This window comes from Sparus aurata, chromosome 3, assembly GCF_900880675.1.
Source record: "Sparus aurata chromosome 3, fSpaAur1.1, whole genome shotgun sequence".
Lineage (NCBI taxonomy): Eukaryota > Metazoa > Chordata > Actinopteri > Spariformes > Sparidae > Sparus > Sparus aurata.
In genome coordinates this window covers 6,353,541-6,368,105 of record NC_044189.1, presented here as the reverse complement: position 1 = coordinate 6,368,105, position 14,565 = coordinate 6,353,541, and the positions used below count along the sequence as shown (strand labels likewise).

Genomic DNA, 14,565 nt, shown 5'->3' with positions numbered 1-14,565 from the left:
TGGGCCAAAGTACAAGTACCAAGTGTAAAGACTGCTCAGGAATGACCCAAGGAATGTGAACATGAGCTCAAGGTGTCCAAATGGCCTCCAGTTTCCCCGAGATCCCAATCCTGTTGAGCTTCCATGAGACGTACTGGAACAAGTCTGACCCACCTGAAGCATGGACACAGGACGACAGTCTGAGGATGTCGTGTCGTGTCCGGCACCAGAGCATTTTCAGTGAGTCCTTTGAGTCCAATATGTTGCAAGGTGTGACCTCCACGGATCCGACTTATTCCGACATATAAATCTTGGGGTATTTCAAAATCATCGCTTGAGGACTTCGTTACGTTCCTACATACCTTCAAGAACTTCTCGCCCAAAAGCAGCAACAGTTACAGAACATTTTACATTCGTAGTTCTTTAGAGAGTCGGATCATTTTACTAATCGGTGAATATGTGACCTTGTGAAACCTTGCCTTTTAAAAATGTGTCAAAATTACCTTTGGAATATCAACTGAAGCCACTGGTTTTCAAGCAGCCGTGGTTTTCTGCTTGATGAATAGTCTTCACACGGCTCTCAGCTGTTAGTTATTTTCACCTCCGGGCTGGAGGAACATTTAAAAATCAGCTTCACACTTTTTTTTCAATCCTCTCGACTCTTCTGCTTTCTTTTAAAGGTGTTCTCTATAATTATTAGTTGTCAGATGTAATAACCTCAGGCAACCTCATTTTTTATTTATTTTGTACATCGCATTCGTCCAAATCTTTCTAGCGGCGTGCCATCAAACTAACCACCAAAATGGATCTCCTGCTGCGATTAAGGGTTTATCGTGCGTGGGTCTTCAAATTTCTTCAAATCAAACATGATACTTTTTTATTAGTTGATTATTTTCTTTCAGTGGATCCCTGGGAGAAATAACTGCAACTGAATTATCTTGAACCTGTACCTGTTCCGGATGATAAGGCAAAATGAAATGGGTTTCTTCAATCACTCGTGGAGTGACGTGGGCTCTCATTTTCTCACGGGCCATTTTCCTCTGTGGGGGGGCTTCGACACAACAGGGGGCGTTTTCTTCCTCCCACTCCTCCACGCCATCTTTTTCTCTCACATCACATCACATCTCTCCCACTCGCTATCGACTCGCTCATTGATTCAACAGCCCACTCTCTCTCTCCCTCTGTCTCTATCTCGCTCTCTTAATCTCTCAGAGTCTACCTACCTCTCTACCTGCTTACACTAATCCTTCTATCTTCCAATTTCTTTTCTTTCCCTGTCTCCCGTCTCTCCTCTCAATCACAGACCTTTTCGCTCGCTCCTCATCTCAGCCGCCGTTCCTCTTCTTCCACCTTTTTTTTTTCCTCCCCCTTTTAAATCTACTCCTCAATCATCGCTTTGTGAATCAGAGGACTAAGTGCTTTCATTAGTGTGAGTAATTGCAAGCTCGCGGAGGTAAGCCGAGGGTGGTCGCGGCGCAACACACACTGCATTAAATGCAAGCAAATCCACGAAAAAGTAAACTAAAGTTCAGTCATAATTATGATTTGATTATAATTACGGTATGTTTGTAAGACTGCACAACACATTTATGGAAAATAACAGCGGTGGTTCAGAACAGACCTTAAAAGTTAAAGTCTTGAATTGTCCGTGTGTCGCCGTTCGCGTTGGAAACAGGAAACTTAGACGATGCTCAACGGAGGTAGCGGAGAGTCCAACCTCGTCCTCGGCTTCTGTTTGTTGACTTAAAGGTGAAATATTCCAAACACTCCCAGACAAGTAGGGGACAGCAAATACGCCAGAGTAAATGGTAGCTGCTGCTAACTGTAGCTGCCGTTAGCTCAGTTAGCGGTGTGGATTAGGAGCTCTGTGAACTGGGGGAGTCTTGTTGTTGTTTATCCTGCTAGAAAGCAGCTTTGGACCCCCGGAAGGAGGAAGTTTTTTAGGTATGAGACAGGGACGCCTCCAAGACCGGTTCTATACCAAGTAACGATACTTTTACTTTTACTCGGGTTGGATTTTCAGGTACTTTTACAACAATGTGAGGGCACAAAGTGTCATGAGACACGGCAGCGGCTAGCTGGTTAGCATGTTGACTTCAGTTGAATCCTCTGCGACACAATACGTAAATATAAAAACTGTCATGAAATCAATAATAATTCCAGTTATTTTACACTGTTTTAAAGTCAAATTAATACATATTGCACCTTTAACCCAACAGAATCAATGGATTGGACTCAGCGCACATGCATTTAGCTATCGAACTTCTTTATGACCTATTAAGGACAAATAAATGAAACATAAATATAAAAACCAAAGTTTTGTGAGCTTTGTACTTATTCACCTTTATAAATGTCAAACTATACTCATATATAGTTGTACTAAAACTCTCCTGCTTTTAAAAACATGACTTTTAAATGCATTTCCTAATGACATCAATAAGACAGGATGGTAAAGATGGTAATAATAGACTGCACTCTTTAATTAGATTTTGAAACAAAAGCAGTCAGAAGTGTTTAATTTTCCAGGTGCCATACGTCATCCCCGAAGATGTTGCCATAGAATCCATTTGTCTGGATATTTATACAAATTGGTGATTAGTCTGACAATTTTACCCCTGAAGGACGACGCATCCTGACAGCTCTCTCAAAGCATGTCACAACACCCACACCTCACTTTTTTGTTTCGCCGACGAGAGCCCGCTCACTGACAGCTTCTTGGCAACTCGTTTTTAGCACTTGAAAGCATTAGCACACACGAACTCTCCTTTTTTTAAGTCGCCCTCTACGTCAACACATCCAGGCTGCCACAGCTTGATTGCATCTTCGGTCTGCGCGGCACGTTCGGTGCGCGCTACAGGTGTCCACCGAAGCAACTGTTCAATGATGTAAGGAGAGTGAACTGTGCTGCAGCTCAAGTTCATATTTTGCCTTTTAACTCTGAGTGAGTGCAATTTGTGTATAACGCCTCAAAGGTTTATCTGAAACGCCACCTGAGATCTGACGGATGCCTGATGTCAGTGGATGTCGAACATAAATCAGCCTCTCTACAGCAACTGCGGCCGCGCGGTTTCATCATCCACACTGTTCAACATTTAATACGATCGTCCATCACATGACAGCGTGAGCGCCGCTCCCGAAGCCCGACCCTCTTTTCACTCGCTTAATATCTTTGTCAGAAGCGGAGCCCAGCGGGGATCAGGATGAACTCTAGCGATACGGTTAATTAGCCACAAAAGCGAACAAATGTTCGCTGACAATGAGCGCGTCTCATCTCATCTCATCTGACAGCGCTCGGCTAAAGACGAGAGGCTACGTGGGCTTAAAATAAAGCGCACACCTGCTTCCACGCGGCAGAAACCTTACAGACAGTTAGAATAGTTTAAAGAAGGATAATTAAAATTCCTCTTTTGCCCCAGTCGTTCCTACATTTCTGCACTCACTGCAGCACCAGGCAACATTTTCCTTGAACTGATGATCTATTTTGTTCATCTGTATCATCATCGAGAGGAACAACACAGAAGAGCGTCCGACAGATTTCACAGAATTTCACTATTTGTTGTAATAATCCTCGTTTCTGCCGCTGCCGCAGAGCACTCAGTGTTCCCTGAAGCGGCTCCACTCACTGATAATTCTGAACATGAAAGTGAAATACAAACATTATCCTACACGCTGGAGAGCGAGCACTCCATCCCTGCGCAAACACAACTCATCAACAATGGCTGAACCTCTTGACTGTTCCGACGGCTTTAAAAACATCACACTGAATGACTTCTGGGGCACCGAGGTCTCTCGGATTTAAACAGGTTGCTCCTGCTCCACATTCAGGTCTGCACATCCAGACAGCGCCTTTTATTTTCAGGTTTTTATGGATGTAACTCTGGGTTAAAGTGCAGGTTCACGCACTGACATCAGCGCTTATGGTGTACAATGGATGTTTTCTTCGCTGTATGACACTTCCCTTTCGGAGATACTACAGTAAACCTTGACCTTGGTCACTATTGAGTGTTGTGTAAAGGCGCTTTCATGAGAAAACACTGCAGCTGAACACACTTTCCTCTGGAGAAATGAATTACCATCACTATGTGAACTGGCAGTATTAATGTAAATAATCCCCCTTCAATAGACAAATAGCAAATTACACTTTGAGTGCAGTTTTTCATGCTTTTATCTGAAAAAAGAAAAGACTCTCACTTCACAGCAGCTGCTGTTATCCCTCCACACAGGTGATCCTGAGATGGCATGTTATTTGATTGACAGATATCAACCTCCATACCCACCCTAGAGCCTACAACAGCCAATGAATGATTGTCTCCTGAGCCACTTACACGCCAGCCTGCAGACGATTGATGTGTCATGCAGCCAATGAGATTTCAAATACAGCAATATATAGTTTATCACAGTTTTTTAAAGCCACACACTCAAACATTTTGCAAGTTTATGTCGTTTTATGCTCTTTGAAAAGTTTTCCCACTGACCCCCCCATTCTTGACTAGTTAACATAAGGAAATAAAGAACTATAATGAGTTTTTGCCCCAGTTTATCTCAGGCAGGGTTATTTTTAGGTCATAAAATGTTGTATTTTTGCCCGGCGCCTCTATATTTCCTCAGAAAAACCCGTGTTAGGTGTCCAGTTTCAGTGACATTGTTATCTAATTTGAACTTGGACCATGTAAATGTAATTGATTGTGTGTTCCAGCTACTGCAGGGCAGCAACAGGTCATCTGCAGGATTATTTCTTGCATAAAAGAATAAAAAATGTAATAATTCAGTGTGTTCTCACTCCTATAGATTAATGCCAGGAGCACTCATGAAGCTTCTGACAGCTTGTAACCTTTCAAACGAGCCCAACAAACCTCTGGTCTGTTCTCTAAATGGTTCAACAACAGCCTTGAGTTTACTTTGACCTCGACGGGGACGCGTGTTTAGGATCATTTCACATACATTTCCAGGATTGGTAACAAGAATGTACGATCTCAGTCATCTTTTTAAACTGTGCCTTTCCTTGTTGTGGCCACGGTCACGGCACATTCTGGATTCTGATTGGCTGTTAAGTGTTGATTAATGTTCAGAAGCTGCACCGCTCAAACCGACCTCCCTCGATGCAGCTTTCTAAATGAGTGTGCCAGCTTTTTAACCGTGGGTAAAGACGGCAACAATGAGACTTAGCTAAAGAGCTAGGAGCTGGTGTAATTTGTGTAAACAACAAATAAGATAAATGGCTGCTCAGTGAGCACTGCCAAATTAATTAGAAGTCAGTAGGAGGAAGGGGAAGACTTAAAATAACACCAGCTGCGGTGAAATGCGGCCTGCAGGCCTGAGGGGAGGCTGAAGGGGGGAGAGAGAGGATGGGAGAGGACACACAATCACATCGGGGTGATACAACGAGAACGATTTACTGTCGAGTGAGTGACAAAACAATCTCTCTCCTCATTTAGAAACTTGGCAGATTCTTGTGAACTCTTTCCCGTTCAGCTCGATGTTTCCTCACGATGCAAGCGGCGGAGGTCGTGTATTTTCACGATGCAGAAACATGTGAACTTAACGCTTCATCCATTACGATCATGGAACATGCTGGACTACCTGTCAGGGATCATTACTCACGTAAACAACATGTTTTACATCTGCCTGCGGTTCTGTGCAGCGCGCCTGCCGGTTGCCTGGCAACGTCAGAATGATGAACACGTGGCCTTCGCGTACCTTCAGTCGCGGCACAAATAGTCGGTAATTAACTGCTTTTAACTTTGATTAAACAAACAAGATATCATCTTTTTTAACTTTGGACAGTTTGCTAGCTGAATCCTCCAGCTGTCAGTCTTTTTTTTTTTTTTGAATGTTTATTTGAGATGGACATAGCAATTACATTGGACAAACCATATGCATTGTTTAAGTGTTTTAGCACAAGTGCTAATTCACAACACTTGTCCATAGGCAGCTTTTGAAAAGATAGAGCAGTTAGAAAATAGGGCAATTAAAATAATAAGAGTGGAAAAAGAAAAAAAACAGGCAAAGATAGGAGAAAAAAAACAAAAACAAAAAAAAAAACAGCAACAAAACGAGAGAAAAAAGATATCAAAGCAATACAAGCAAGTTTCAAATAAGGGACATAAAAGGCAACAGAGCAGCGGCAATGTGAGCAAGCAGTAAACCAGTTAAGAACTATTCATGTGTGCACTGTTGATTAGATTTTAGCCACTGTTTGATTCCTTTGTTAAAAGCTTTACTATTGGTCTCTAGTTTTAACTCAGGGGCAGAGAGTTCCAGAGTTTGGCCCCCTTTACAGAGAGAGCAGACTGGCCTAAAGAAGTCTTGCGTAGTGGGATGAGACAATCACCACAAGTGGATGCTCGTGTGGTCGCTCTGTGAGAGCTCTGACGCCTGATGGCCACTTCAGAAAACAGTGTTGACACATGATTATTTAAACATTTAAAAACAAATCTTAAAATACTGAGGTTAATAACATTTTCAAAAGTGAGAAGGTTGTGTTTCCTTAAGATGCGGCAGTGATGCCATTTCATTGGTTTTTGGTCCATGATTTTTATTGCTTGCTTATATATGGAGACTATGGGTTTCATAGTGGTTGTGGAAGCCTGTGACCATGATGTGATGCAGTATGATAAATGAGAAAGAATCATAGCATGCATGTATAGTTTTGCAGCTTGGTGTGACAGGTTCCTTCTGATAAAACGAAAACAGTTAAGATTTGGTTTGACCTTGTTACAGATGTACTTAACCTGACTGTCAAATTTAAAATGTTTGTCTAGGATGATACCTAAGTACTTCATCTCATTCACTACTTTAGTGATTTCCTCCTTAATCCTGACCTGAGATACTTCATGATCAGGCCTGCTACGTGTGGAGAAGCAAATTGACACAGTTTTTTTTTACATTAAGAGTTAGGTGGGATAACTCAAGCCATGCCGAGATGTTTAATAATGCCTGCGTCAGGTGCTCACCAGCCAGGCTGGGTGTTTTAGTGGCCACATGGAGGACGGTGTCATACATCTGGCAGTTGACACTTGGGCAGCAATTCGGCAAGTCATTAATGTACATAGTGAACAGCAATGGACCAAGGACGGATCCTTGTGGTACACCCATGCTGTTTGCTAACATGCTGGACTTCACCCCATTGACCCTAACACACTGCTGTCTGCCCTCCAGATATGATTTAAGCCATTTAAGAGCTTCAGGCGACAGTTTGAATTGCTTTAATTTATTGAGGAGGACACTGTGGTTAACAGTGTCAAAGGCCTTTTTTAAATCCAAGAACACTGCCCCAACAACATTTCCTTTATCCAGGGAAGTTTTGATCTTCTCCAGCAGATAGCAGTTAGCTGATTCTGTAGAGTATTTTTGTCTAAAACCAAACTGCTGTGGATAAAGCAGTTGGTTCGACTCTAAGTGCTCCATTAATTGCTCAGCTACAATTTTCTCTTCATGCTAAGCTAGGCTAGTATATACTTAATGCACACATATGACGGTGGTATACATTCATTTTCAACCTTACAGGCAAATAAGCAAAACAAATATCTGCAGCAGATGTAATTTAACAGAATTTAAGACCTTTTTTAAAAATATAACACCACAGCAGAACAATATTTTAAAAAATATGAACACAATCATATCAATCATCCTCCAGTATCGATATGCATCTCTGGTGGTTCATGTCGGTCGAGTTAGCTACATTCGGCTAACGTTAGCCAAAGCATTAGTTTTGTTTTAAACAATAAAAAGACACATTACATACCTGTCCAGCGGGGAGAGGACCGATCCAAGATGAGTTTTGAAGCCTTTCACATGTCGAATTTTTCTCCTTCTGTTGATGACGAACTGAGGTTGTCTCGTGTTTTCACTTTCCCTTTGAGCCATTGCTTCAAAATGTAATGTTGAAAATAAAACCTTCCTTTTAAACAGCTATGAACTTCTCTCTGTAAAACTTTGTCTGTTAAAGTACATATAGGCTCTTCCAGTCTGAATGCAGTAAATCTGATTTCACAGGCAATTGAACTGGGTAGATATAAAGGCTCATTTATGCCTAAAGCTAGATACGGATACAGACGGAGACTTCTGATGATACTCTGCGTTCATTTTCTTCGTATATAGGCACCTTTCTGAAAGCTTATGACACAGACCAGGCGGGCTGTACCTGTGGTAGCCGTGTGTGGCAGCGTGGTAGCAGCGTAGCCAACAAGTGCGACTCGACCACGGGACAAGAAGAAGACGTTTTGGCAACGGCGGAACTTTTTGAAGAGTTTAAGCGAGTTGGTGAGAAGTTTTAAGAAGTTTCTTCAGGACGGCTGGGAGGCGATCGGATGGAGATTAGATATGAATGGATGTTGACGAAGGACAAGTAGAGGTGCTTATAAAACTGATGACTGACTCTGAGTGGCGCCCTCTAGTGGCTGTACTGCTTAAAATCCATGCAATCATGAAGGTGCGATGTATTCACGTACGTAAATGGATCATAAATGAGCATCAACAATAACTATGTAGAAATATAAAATCTTCTCTGGTCTTGTTTTCTTATGTTGTGCATTTTATAACATATTTAATGACATTTTATGGATGTAAATGACATAAATCTAATTTATGGATACCATTTTCTTAAGATTAAAGATCTTAGCTCAGGCTGAATTGACTTTCTGAAGACTTTCAGACTGACATGCCTCCAGATAAACAACCACCAAGACCTCGTGTCTGTTTGGTTTACATTTTATTTGACAAGACAATGATCTGTAAAACATGTACAGTAAGTTTCCCAAAAAGCATACAAAATGATAATTGATCCGTGATAAAGAAAGTAAATGAAAGAAAACCAATAAACATTCCCAAAGTAAAATGATTACATCTCCAGTGTGTTGGTTTCTTTTATTTATGTTTTTTGTTCAAGCGTTGCCATCCTCAATGTCAAACCCATCCTGTGTTTGTGTGTTTCCCCCCTTTCATCATCCGTTCTACTGTCAGACAAGAAGTGCGAGAACTGAAAAGCTAAAAATAACATAAAGAAGGCACGTCTGGCTCCGTGATGAAAAGCTGTGATGACAATGGATGAATGAGAGAGAACGGAGAGTGTGTGTGTGTGTGTGTGTGTGTGGGGGGGGGAAATAAAAAAGAACGAGGGCAAATGGATTCCGACCGAACAGCCTTATCGCCGACATTCACAGCTTGTGTTTCTGGCATCGAACCCATAACGGGGGTGCGGCGGGGTGGGGGGACGGGAGCGGAGGACCTTGGCTGAAAGCAACTCTGCAGCTTCCACAAAAAAAAAGGGACGGACCCAGAGACTTGATGTAGAAATCAGTGCAGCTCCGACACAGCAAGCTTTTATAACTGTTGACTCGGAGCAAACACAGGCGGCAAACTGAGTGTGAGCTAGTGTTTCTCTGCAATATCAGTTAGAGGAGGCAGCGTCCTGACTGTATTCCTGCTGCTGTCGAGATTTGAATTAAAGATACGTCACGGCGAAGTGACTCTATTAAAACGTAAGGCTCTGGGTAAAACTGAACCATCCCCCCAAAACGAGACGGCAGAGGTGAAACTCGACGCCGCGGCGCCTGCTGAGTCACGGGCCTCCGACACGACGCGTCCCAATGATTGTCCTTTTTTTTTTCCCCCCTTTCGCTCAATCTATCAACAGCGGCCCGCTGGCAAACACATTAAGCACATTAATCCACAGAACACTAAATATGCATTCATTTCAGGAAATTAATTCACACACAAAAGGGCAAAACCATCACATTTAATTCCCCCTCATGACACGTTTTGTTCCGCGGGCCGGGCTGTTAAGCACATTGTACGTGATTGTCTGACACGGAACCGTATGAGAGAGTCACAAACAGCCCGATCACCGGCATGAGTGCATTTCTGCAAAACCACAGATACACTGAAACTTTAAACATCTTTATGCTGCTATTTTTTTTAATATTATTTAGGTCAAGCTTCCTGTTTCTCTCCTGTCTTCTGGTTAGATGTTGGCAGACAAACCACTGGGTCAGGAAAACATCATGTTGTGGCTTAAAACACCTTTCTTGGTCTCAAAAACACCAATCGACGTCATGCTTACCCCTGGATTCCACTGGGCACGTGCAACGCTAGTTTAATCCTCCCCGCCTTTCAGAAGCCTGATATCGTTGCCCTCCTCTTGTTCCATATGTCTCGTCATGTTTTGTGGTTCTACCATGGCTGAGTAGTTAAATCACTTCGACATTTGTGTGTTTCCGAGTCTTCACAGGATGTTTTATTTTGAAAAACTAACCGGATGCACTGTGCCGCTCTGCTGTCCGGTCTGTCTGTCTGGCTCTGTGCAGCTTCGTGTCGCCCTGGTTCCGTCTCCATCCTGATAGATTCAACAGGTTTTGTCCACATTGCTGTAACGTGCCATGCAACGTCTAAACCAGGCATGTCCAAACTATTCCAGAAAGGGTCGGCGTGGCTGCAGGTTTTTGTTCCGACAAGCGAAGAGCACACAGTTTGACCAGTCAACTTTCCTAAGACTGAGATCAGTTGATTAAATGAGTCAGGTCTGGAGGGCTGCTGCTTGGTTGAAAAGAAAACCTCCAGCCACACCTCCACCCTTAGTGGAATAGTTCGGACATGCCTGGTCTAAACCGTCTAACTGGCTGAATAGTTGCAGCTGTAACGCGGCGGGAACAGGCCCAGTGGAATCATGGTCCCTCGTCCAAAACATCCAGTAGTTTGACACTTACAAATGCTGAAACGCACACTCGTACTGCAGTCCGTTTAGCAGATTTGTCACCTGTAGCTCCGTCACCGCCCCCTCCACCTCTCAATGTGACAGTCAGGAAATAATCATGTAATGTGAAGAGTATAAATCATGTTTCGTACAAATATCAGTATATCTGTGGTTTGCAGAAATGTTAACTGCCAGCATTTTATCAAAACGCCAGACATATGCACGGTGGTCCGGTTCTTCGTGCAAACTGAGGAAACAGCATTCATCCCACAGGTCCATGCAGCGTGCACACATTCCCTTTAATAAAAATAAACATCTGAGACACAAAAAGCAGACAGACAAAAGACGCCGTCCGCTGTTGTAGAAGTCTCGATTTATCCTGCATCGGTCCTGGATTTACGCTGCAGATTCATTCTTTGAAACAATATAGATGGGGACCGAATATGGCGACCAGTTTGATAAATCAAATAAAGTTTGTAAAACAAAGCTGTGACTTTAATCGTTTTGATTAAACGATCTCCGCAGGATGGATCGAGCGTGCAGCAGGATTCCGGTGAGCGTGCATCAAAAAGCGGCACTTCTAGAACAACGACGAACACACACACGATAAAAATAAAAGCCTCTGCAGCAAAGCCAGTGACAGTTAAATATCAACAGATGATTGTCAAACGTCAGAAAAACTAATTAGATTGCATTTGGTGACGACATCGCACGTGAAGGTAAAAGCTGTGGTGAAAAATCTCTCTGCAGAACATTTCCTGACGATTCATCTCATGAACGTCTCCTGTTCTGTGTCCCTCCTGTCGTTTAAATCTCTACCTGCCGGCTCCATCAACATTCATACCTGTCTACAAGTCCATCCACCACCCGACTGTGTGCTTCTCTGGGTGATTCTAAGTGTTGCGGTCATCTGCAGCCCGCCGTCAGACCGTTGGCAATATAACTCATGACGATTTGTGTGCCTCGAGGTCTCAAGCAAGGGCTCAAGATTAGAAGGAGGAGAAGGGGAGATTGCATCTCTGTGTGTGTGTGTGTGTGTGTGTGTGTGTGTGCACTCTGCGACCGTGAGAGATGACGATTCCACGCTGACTGCATCTCGGATCAGCACCAAAGAAAAAAAAAAACAAAAAACCAAGGCAGCCTGCCGAGCCGTCGCACGACACGAATCAAAGAAAAAAAAAGGAAATAAAGAAATAAAAAAAAGTCCCGCTCTCTCAACTTAAATTGGACTTGTGCTCGTGGTGTGTGTGTGTGTGTGTGTGTGTGTGTGACTGTGACAGATGCATCGAGACGGCGATGGAAAAAAAAAACAGCTTCCTCTTTTTTTTGACATTCAGAAGTGTTTTTTTTTTTGTACAAATGAAGAAGATTATTCCGCAAACAGCCTTGGGAAAGTGTTTCAACAAGCCACCGATCATGCCATGCAGAGTAATATGAACAAGGAGTAAAATCCACACCACTTCATTTCTTTTTTTTTTGTTTGTTTTTTTTGTGTTGTTTCGTTTTACATTTTTCAAATAAAACATTTTTAGTATTAAGTGACGACCTCAATGTACCCGTGAAAAGCAAAATAGTAATATACACGTCTTTTTTTTTTTTTTTTTTTTTAAACCCCTCAATTTGACATTTAACAAACTTCCATCCCCTGTACAGAGGCACTGATAACACCTACACTTGTTTTATTTCATTTTTTTTTTTTTCATGTGTACACGTTTTCACCAACAATATATTATATCATCAATATAATCAATACTATTTACACTGTTTGGTACCATCTGACATCTATGAAGACCAAATTTGAAGCGATTCAGCCATTTGGAAAGCGGACGACCAGCTCAAACGCGCGACTCCCTTCGTGTTCCGCGTGTATCAGAGTCGGTGACCATTTTTCATCTGTACAAAAAAATGGCGCTAATGGCAGTTTGTCTTTCTGATACATGCCGAACATCTTCACGCCGAAAAAATACATTCCTTAGTGATGTGTACAGCCGTAATCGTGTGACTTGAATACAAACATTGGCGTTTTTGTGTGTGCGTGTGTGTGCATGTCAGAACAATGTGGTGTGTGTGTGTGTGTGTGCATGTCAGAACAATGTGGTGTGTGTGTGTGTGTGTGTGTGTGTGTGTGCTGTGCTGTAAACGAGTTTTCATCTCCCCGACACGCAGCCTCACCAACTCTTGCAAAAAATGATTGGTGGAATCTTAATCACGTCACGTTGCCAGGTTGTGGAGCTTCAAAAAAAAGAAAGACGATGTCACTTCCTCTCCGTTAGCCGCTAATGAGCGCGGACGGGCGGACGGACAAGGCCCCCTTTGACAACATAATAGAGCGGAATGTTTCTTTATTGGACTGCAGCCTGGGCAAGAGTGGGGAAGGCTGTTCCTTTGGCTGTCGGGAGTGGATGATGACTGAAATACTTTTTCAAACATCTCCGTGATTAATTTAAGCTTCCCGTCGAGCCAGATTATCAGACCTCGGAGCTCCCGGGACTGAATTCAACCCAACCGTGGAAGAGGAGTACTTATTGGAAAAGGATTTTAAAAGACGGTAGTTTGCACTTTCCGATGTTTTCCAATCGCCTTCCGCGGCGTCCGACGGAGGAGTTTCGCGGCCGGCAGCTTCACACGCAACACGATTTCTGCGATGGGGACGTCACATGTTCATGGCACACAATGTTGCATAATAATATTTCAGACTGAATCCACTGAAAATGCTGTCGTCTCGCCGCGTTTTCTTTTTTTTTGTTTTTTGTTTCTTTTTGGTGAAAAGTTTTGATCTGCGAGCGGCACACAGAGCGGCAGAGCGCTGTGCGTTAATTAGCTGAGGGGAGTGTTCCAGCTCACCTACCTTGCGACACCTCTCATCCGTGTGACTGAATTACTGTAGAAGCCCGCCTCATCATATGCAATACACACGATTTCAATGGCCGTCTGGCTTGTCGGATATCGTGAGCTACTGTGTGTGTGTGTGTGTGTGTAAGTGTGTGTGTGCATCTTAAATTGCTTTGAAAACATTGATATTTTTGCTTTTCTCGAACAGATATCTTAAATATAAATATAATTAAAAACAAAGAAAAGCTTGCTTCCCTTGCAGACATTCCTACACCCAAGAAGTCACCGCTAAAAACTTGTTTAACTCCCATAAATGTGCCTCTTAAAGAAATATAAAGTCATGAACAGAACGTCACCATATGTCGGTTGAAACTTAAATATCTTTAAAAAAAAAAGTTCCTTGTACAACAGATGGGATTCGTAGTGTGCTCTCCGTCGCTTTCCATGCAAATTTAGGTGACCTGGAACTTGCCCGCACGCCTGTGATGTGCAGCTATGGTTGCCGCGGCTACACGTACATAGCGGGAGACACGAAGCTCTCGCCGCGAGAGATGTTGGCAGCTGGCGCCTCGCGGTTGGGCGCGTCCAGGTCGTTGCCGTGGTGGCCGTCGGCGATGTGGTCCTTGAGTTCGTTGACATTGTCGTATTTGGCCGGGTCGCCCAGGACGGCGGGGCCGCCACCGTTCAGGGCTCCGGTGGTCTCGTCATCCAGGTTCTGCAAGAGTCAACGGACATGTTAATGAGGAAAACAAATCATATGACAAGTTTCTTCATATGAATCTGATCAAATGAAGACTCACCATACTTAATAGTGTTAAAAGCAGGAGAATTATTGTATATTAAAGGTGCAGTATGTAAAGATTCAGACACAATGATAGATATCTTTGGCTGTTAGCTTGTTAGCACTATTAGCTGACCCGCAGCATCAGCGTTACGTGACTTATAGCGGGTCGGACATGGACTCTAATGCCATTTTACCAAAATTAGCGTATTTATGGAGGTTTTTTAAACACAAAATCTGCAAAAGAAGCTAAAAAGACATCTTTACAACACGTTACGTAAAT

The 14,565-nt window shown here is 43.0% G+C and overlaps 1 protein-coding gene across 1 annotated transcript in view; it reads right to left on the bottom strand.

The window, feature by feature from the left end:
• Positions 1–8,672: 8,672 nt before the first annotated feature.
• Positions 8,673–14,565, bottom strand: part of pvrl2l (PVR cell adhesion molecule related 2 like) — a 322,935-nt gene continuing 317,042 nt past the window's right edge. Inside the window, exon 10 of the mRNA XM_030411869.1 lies at positions 8,673–14,216. Within this exon, the coding sequence (XP_030267729.1) occupies positions 14,010–14,216 (207 nt within the window). The 3' untranslated portion in view covers positions 8,673–14,009. The remainder of the gene's footprint in view (positions 14,217–14,565) is intronic.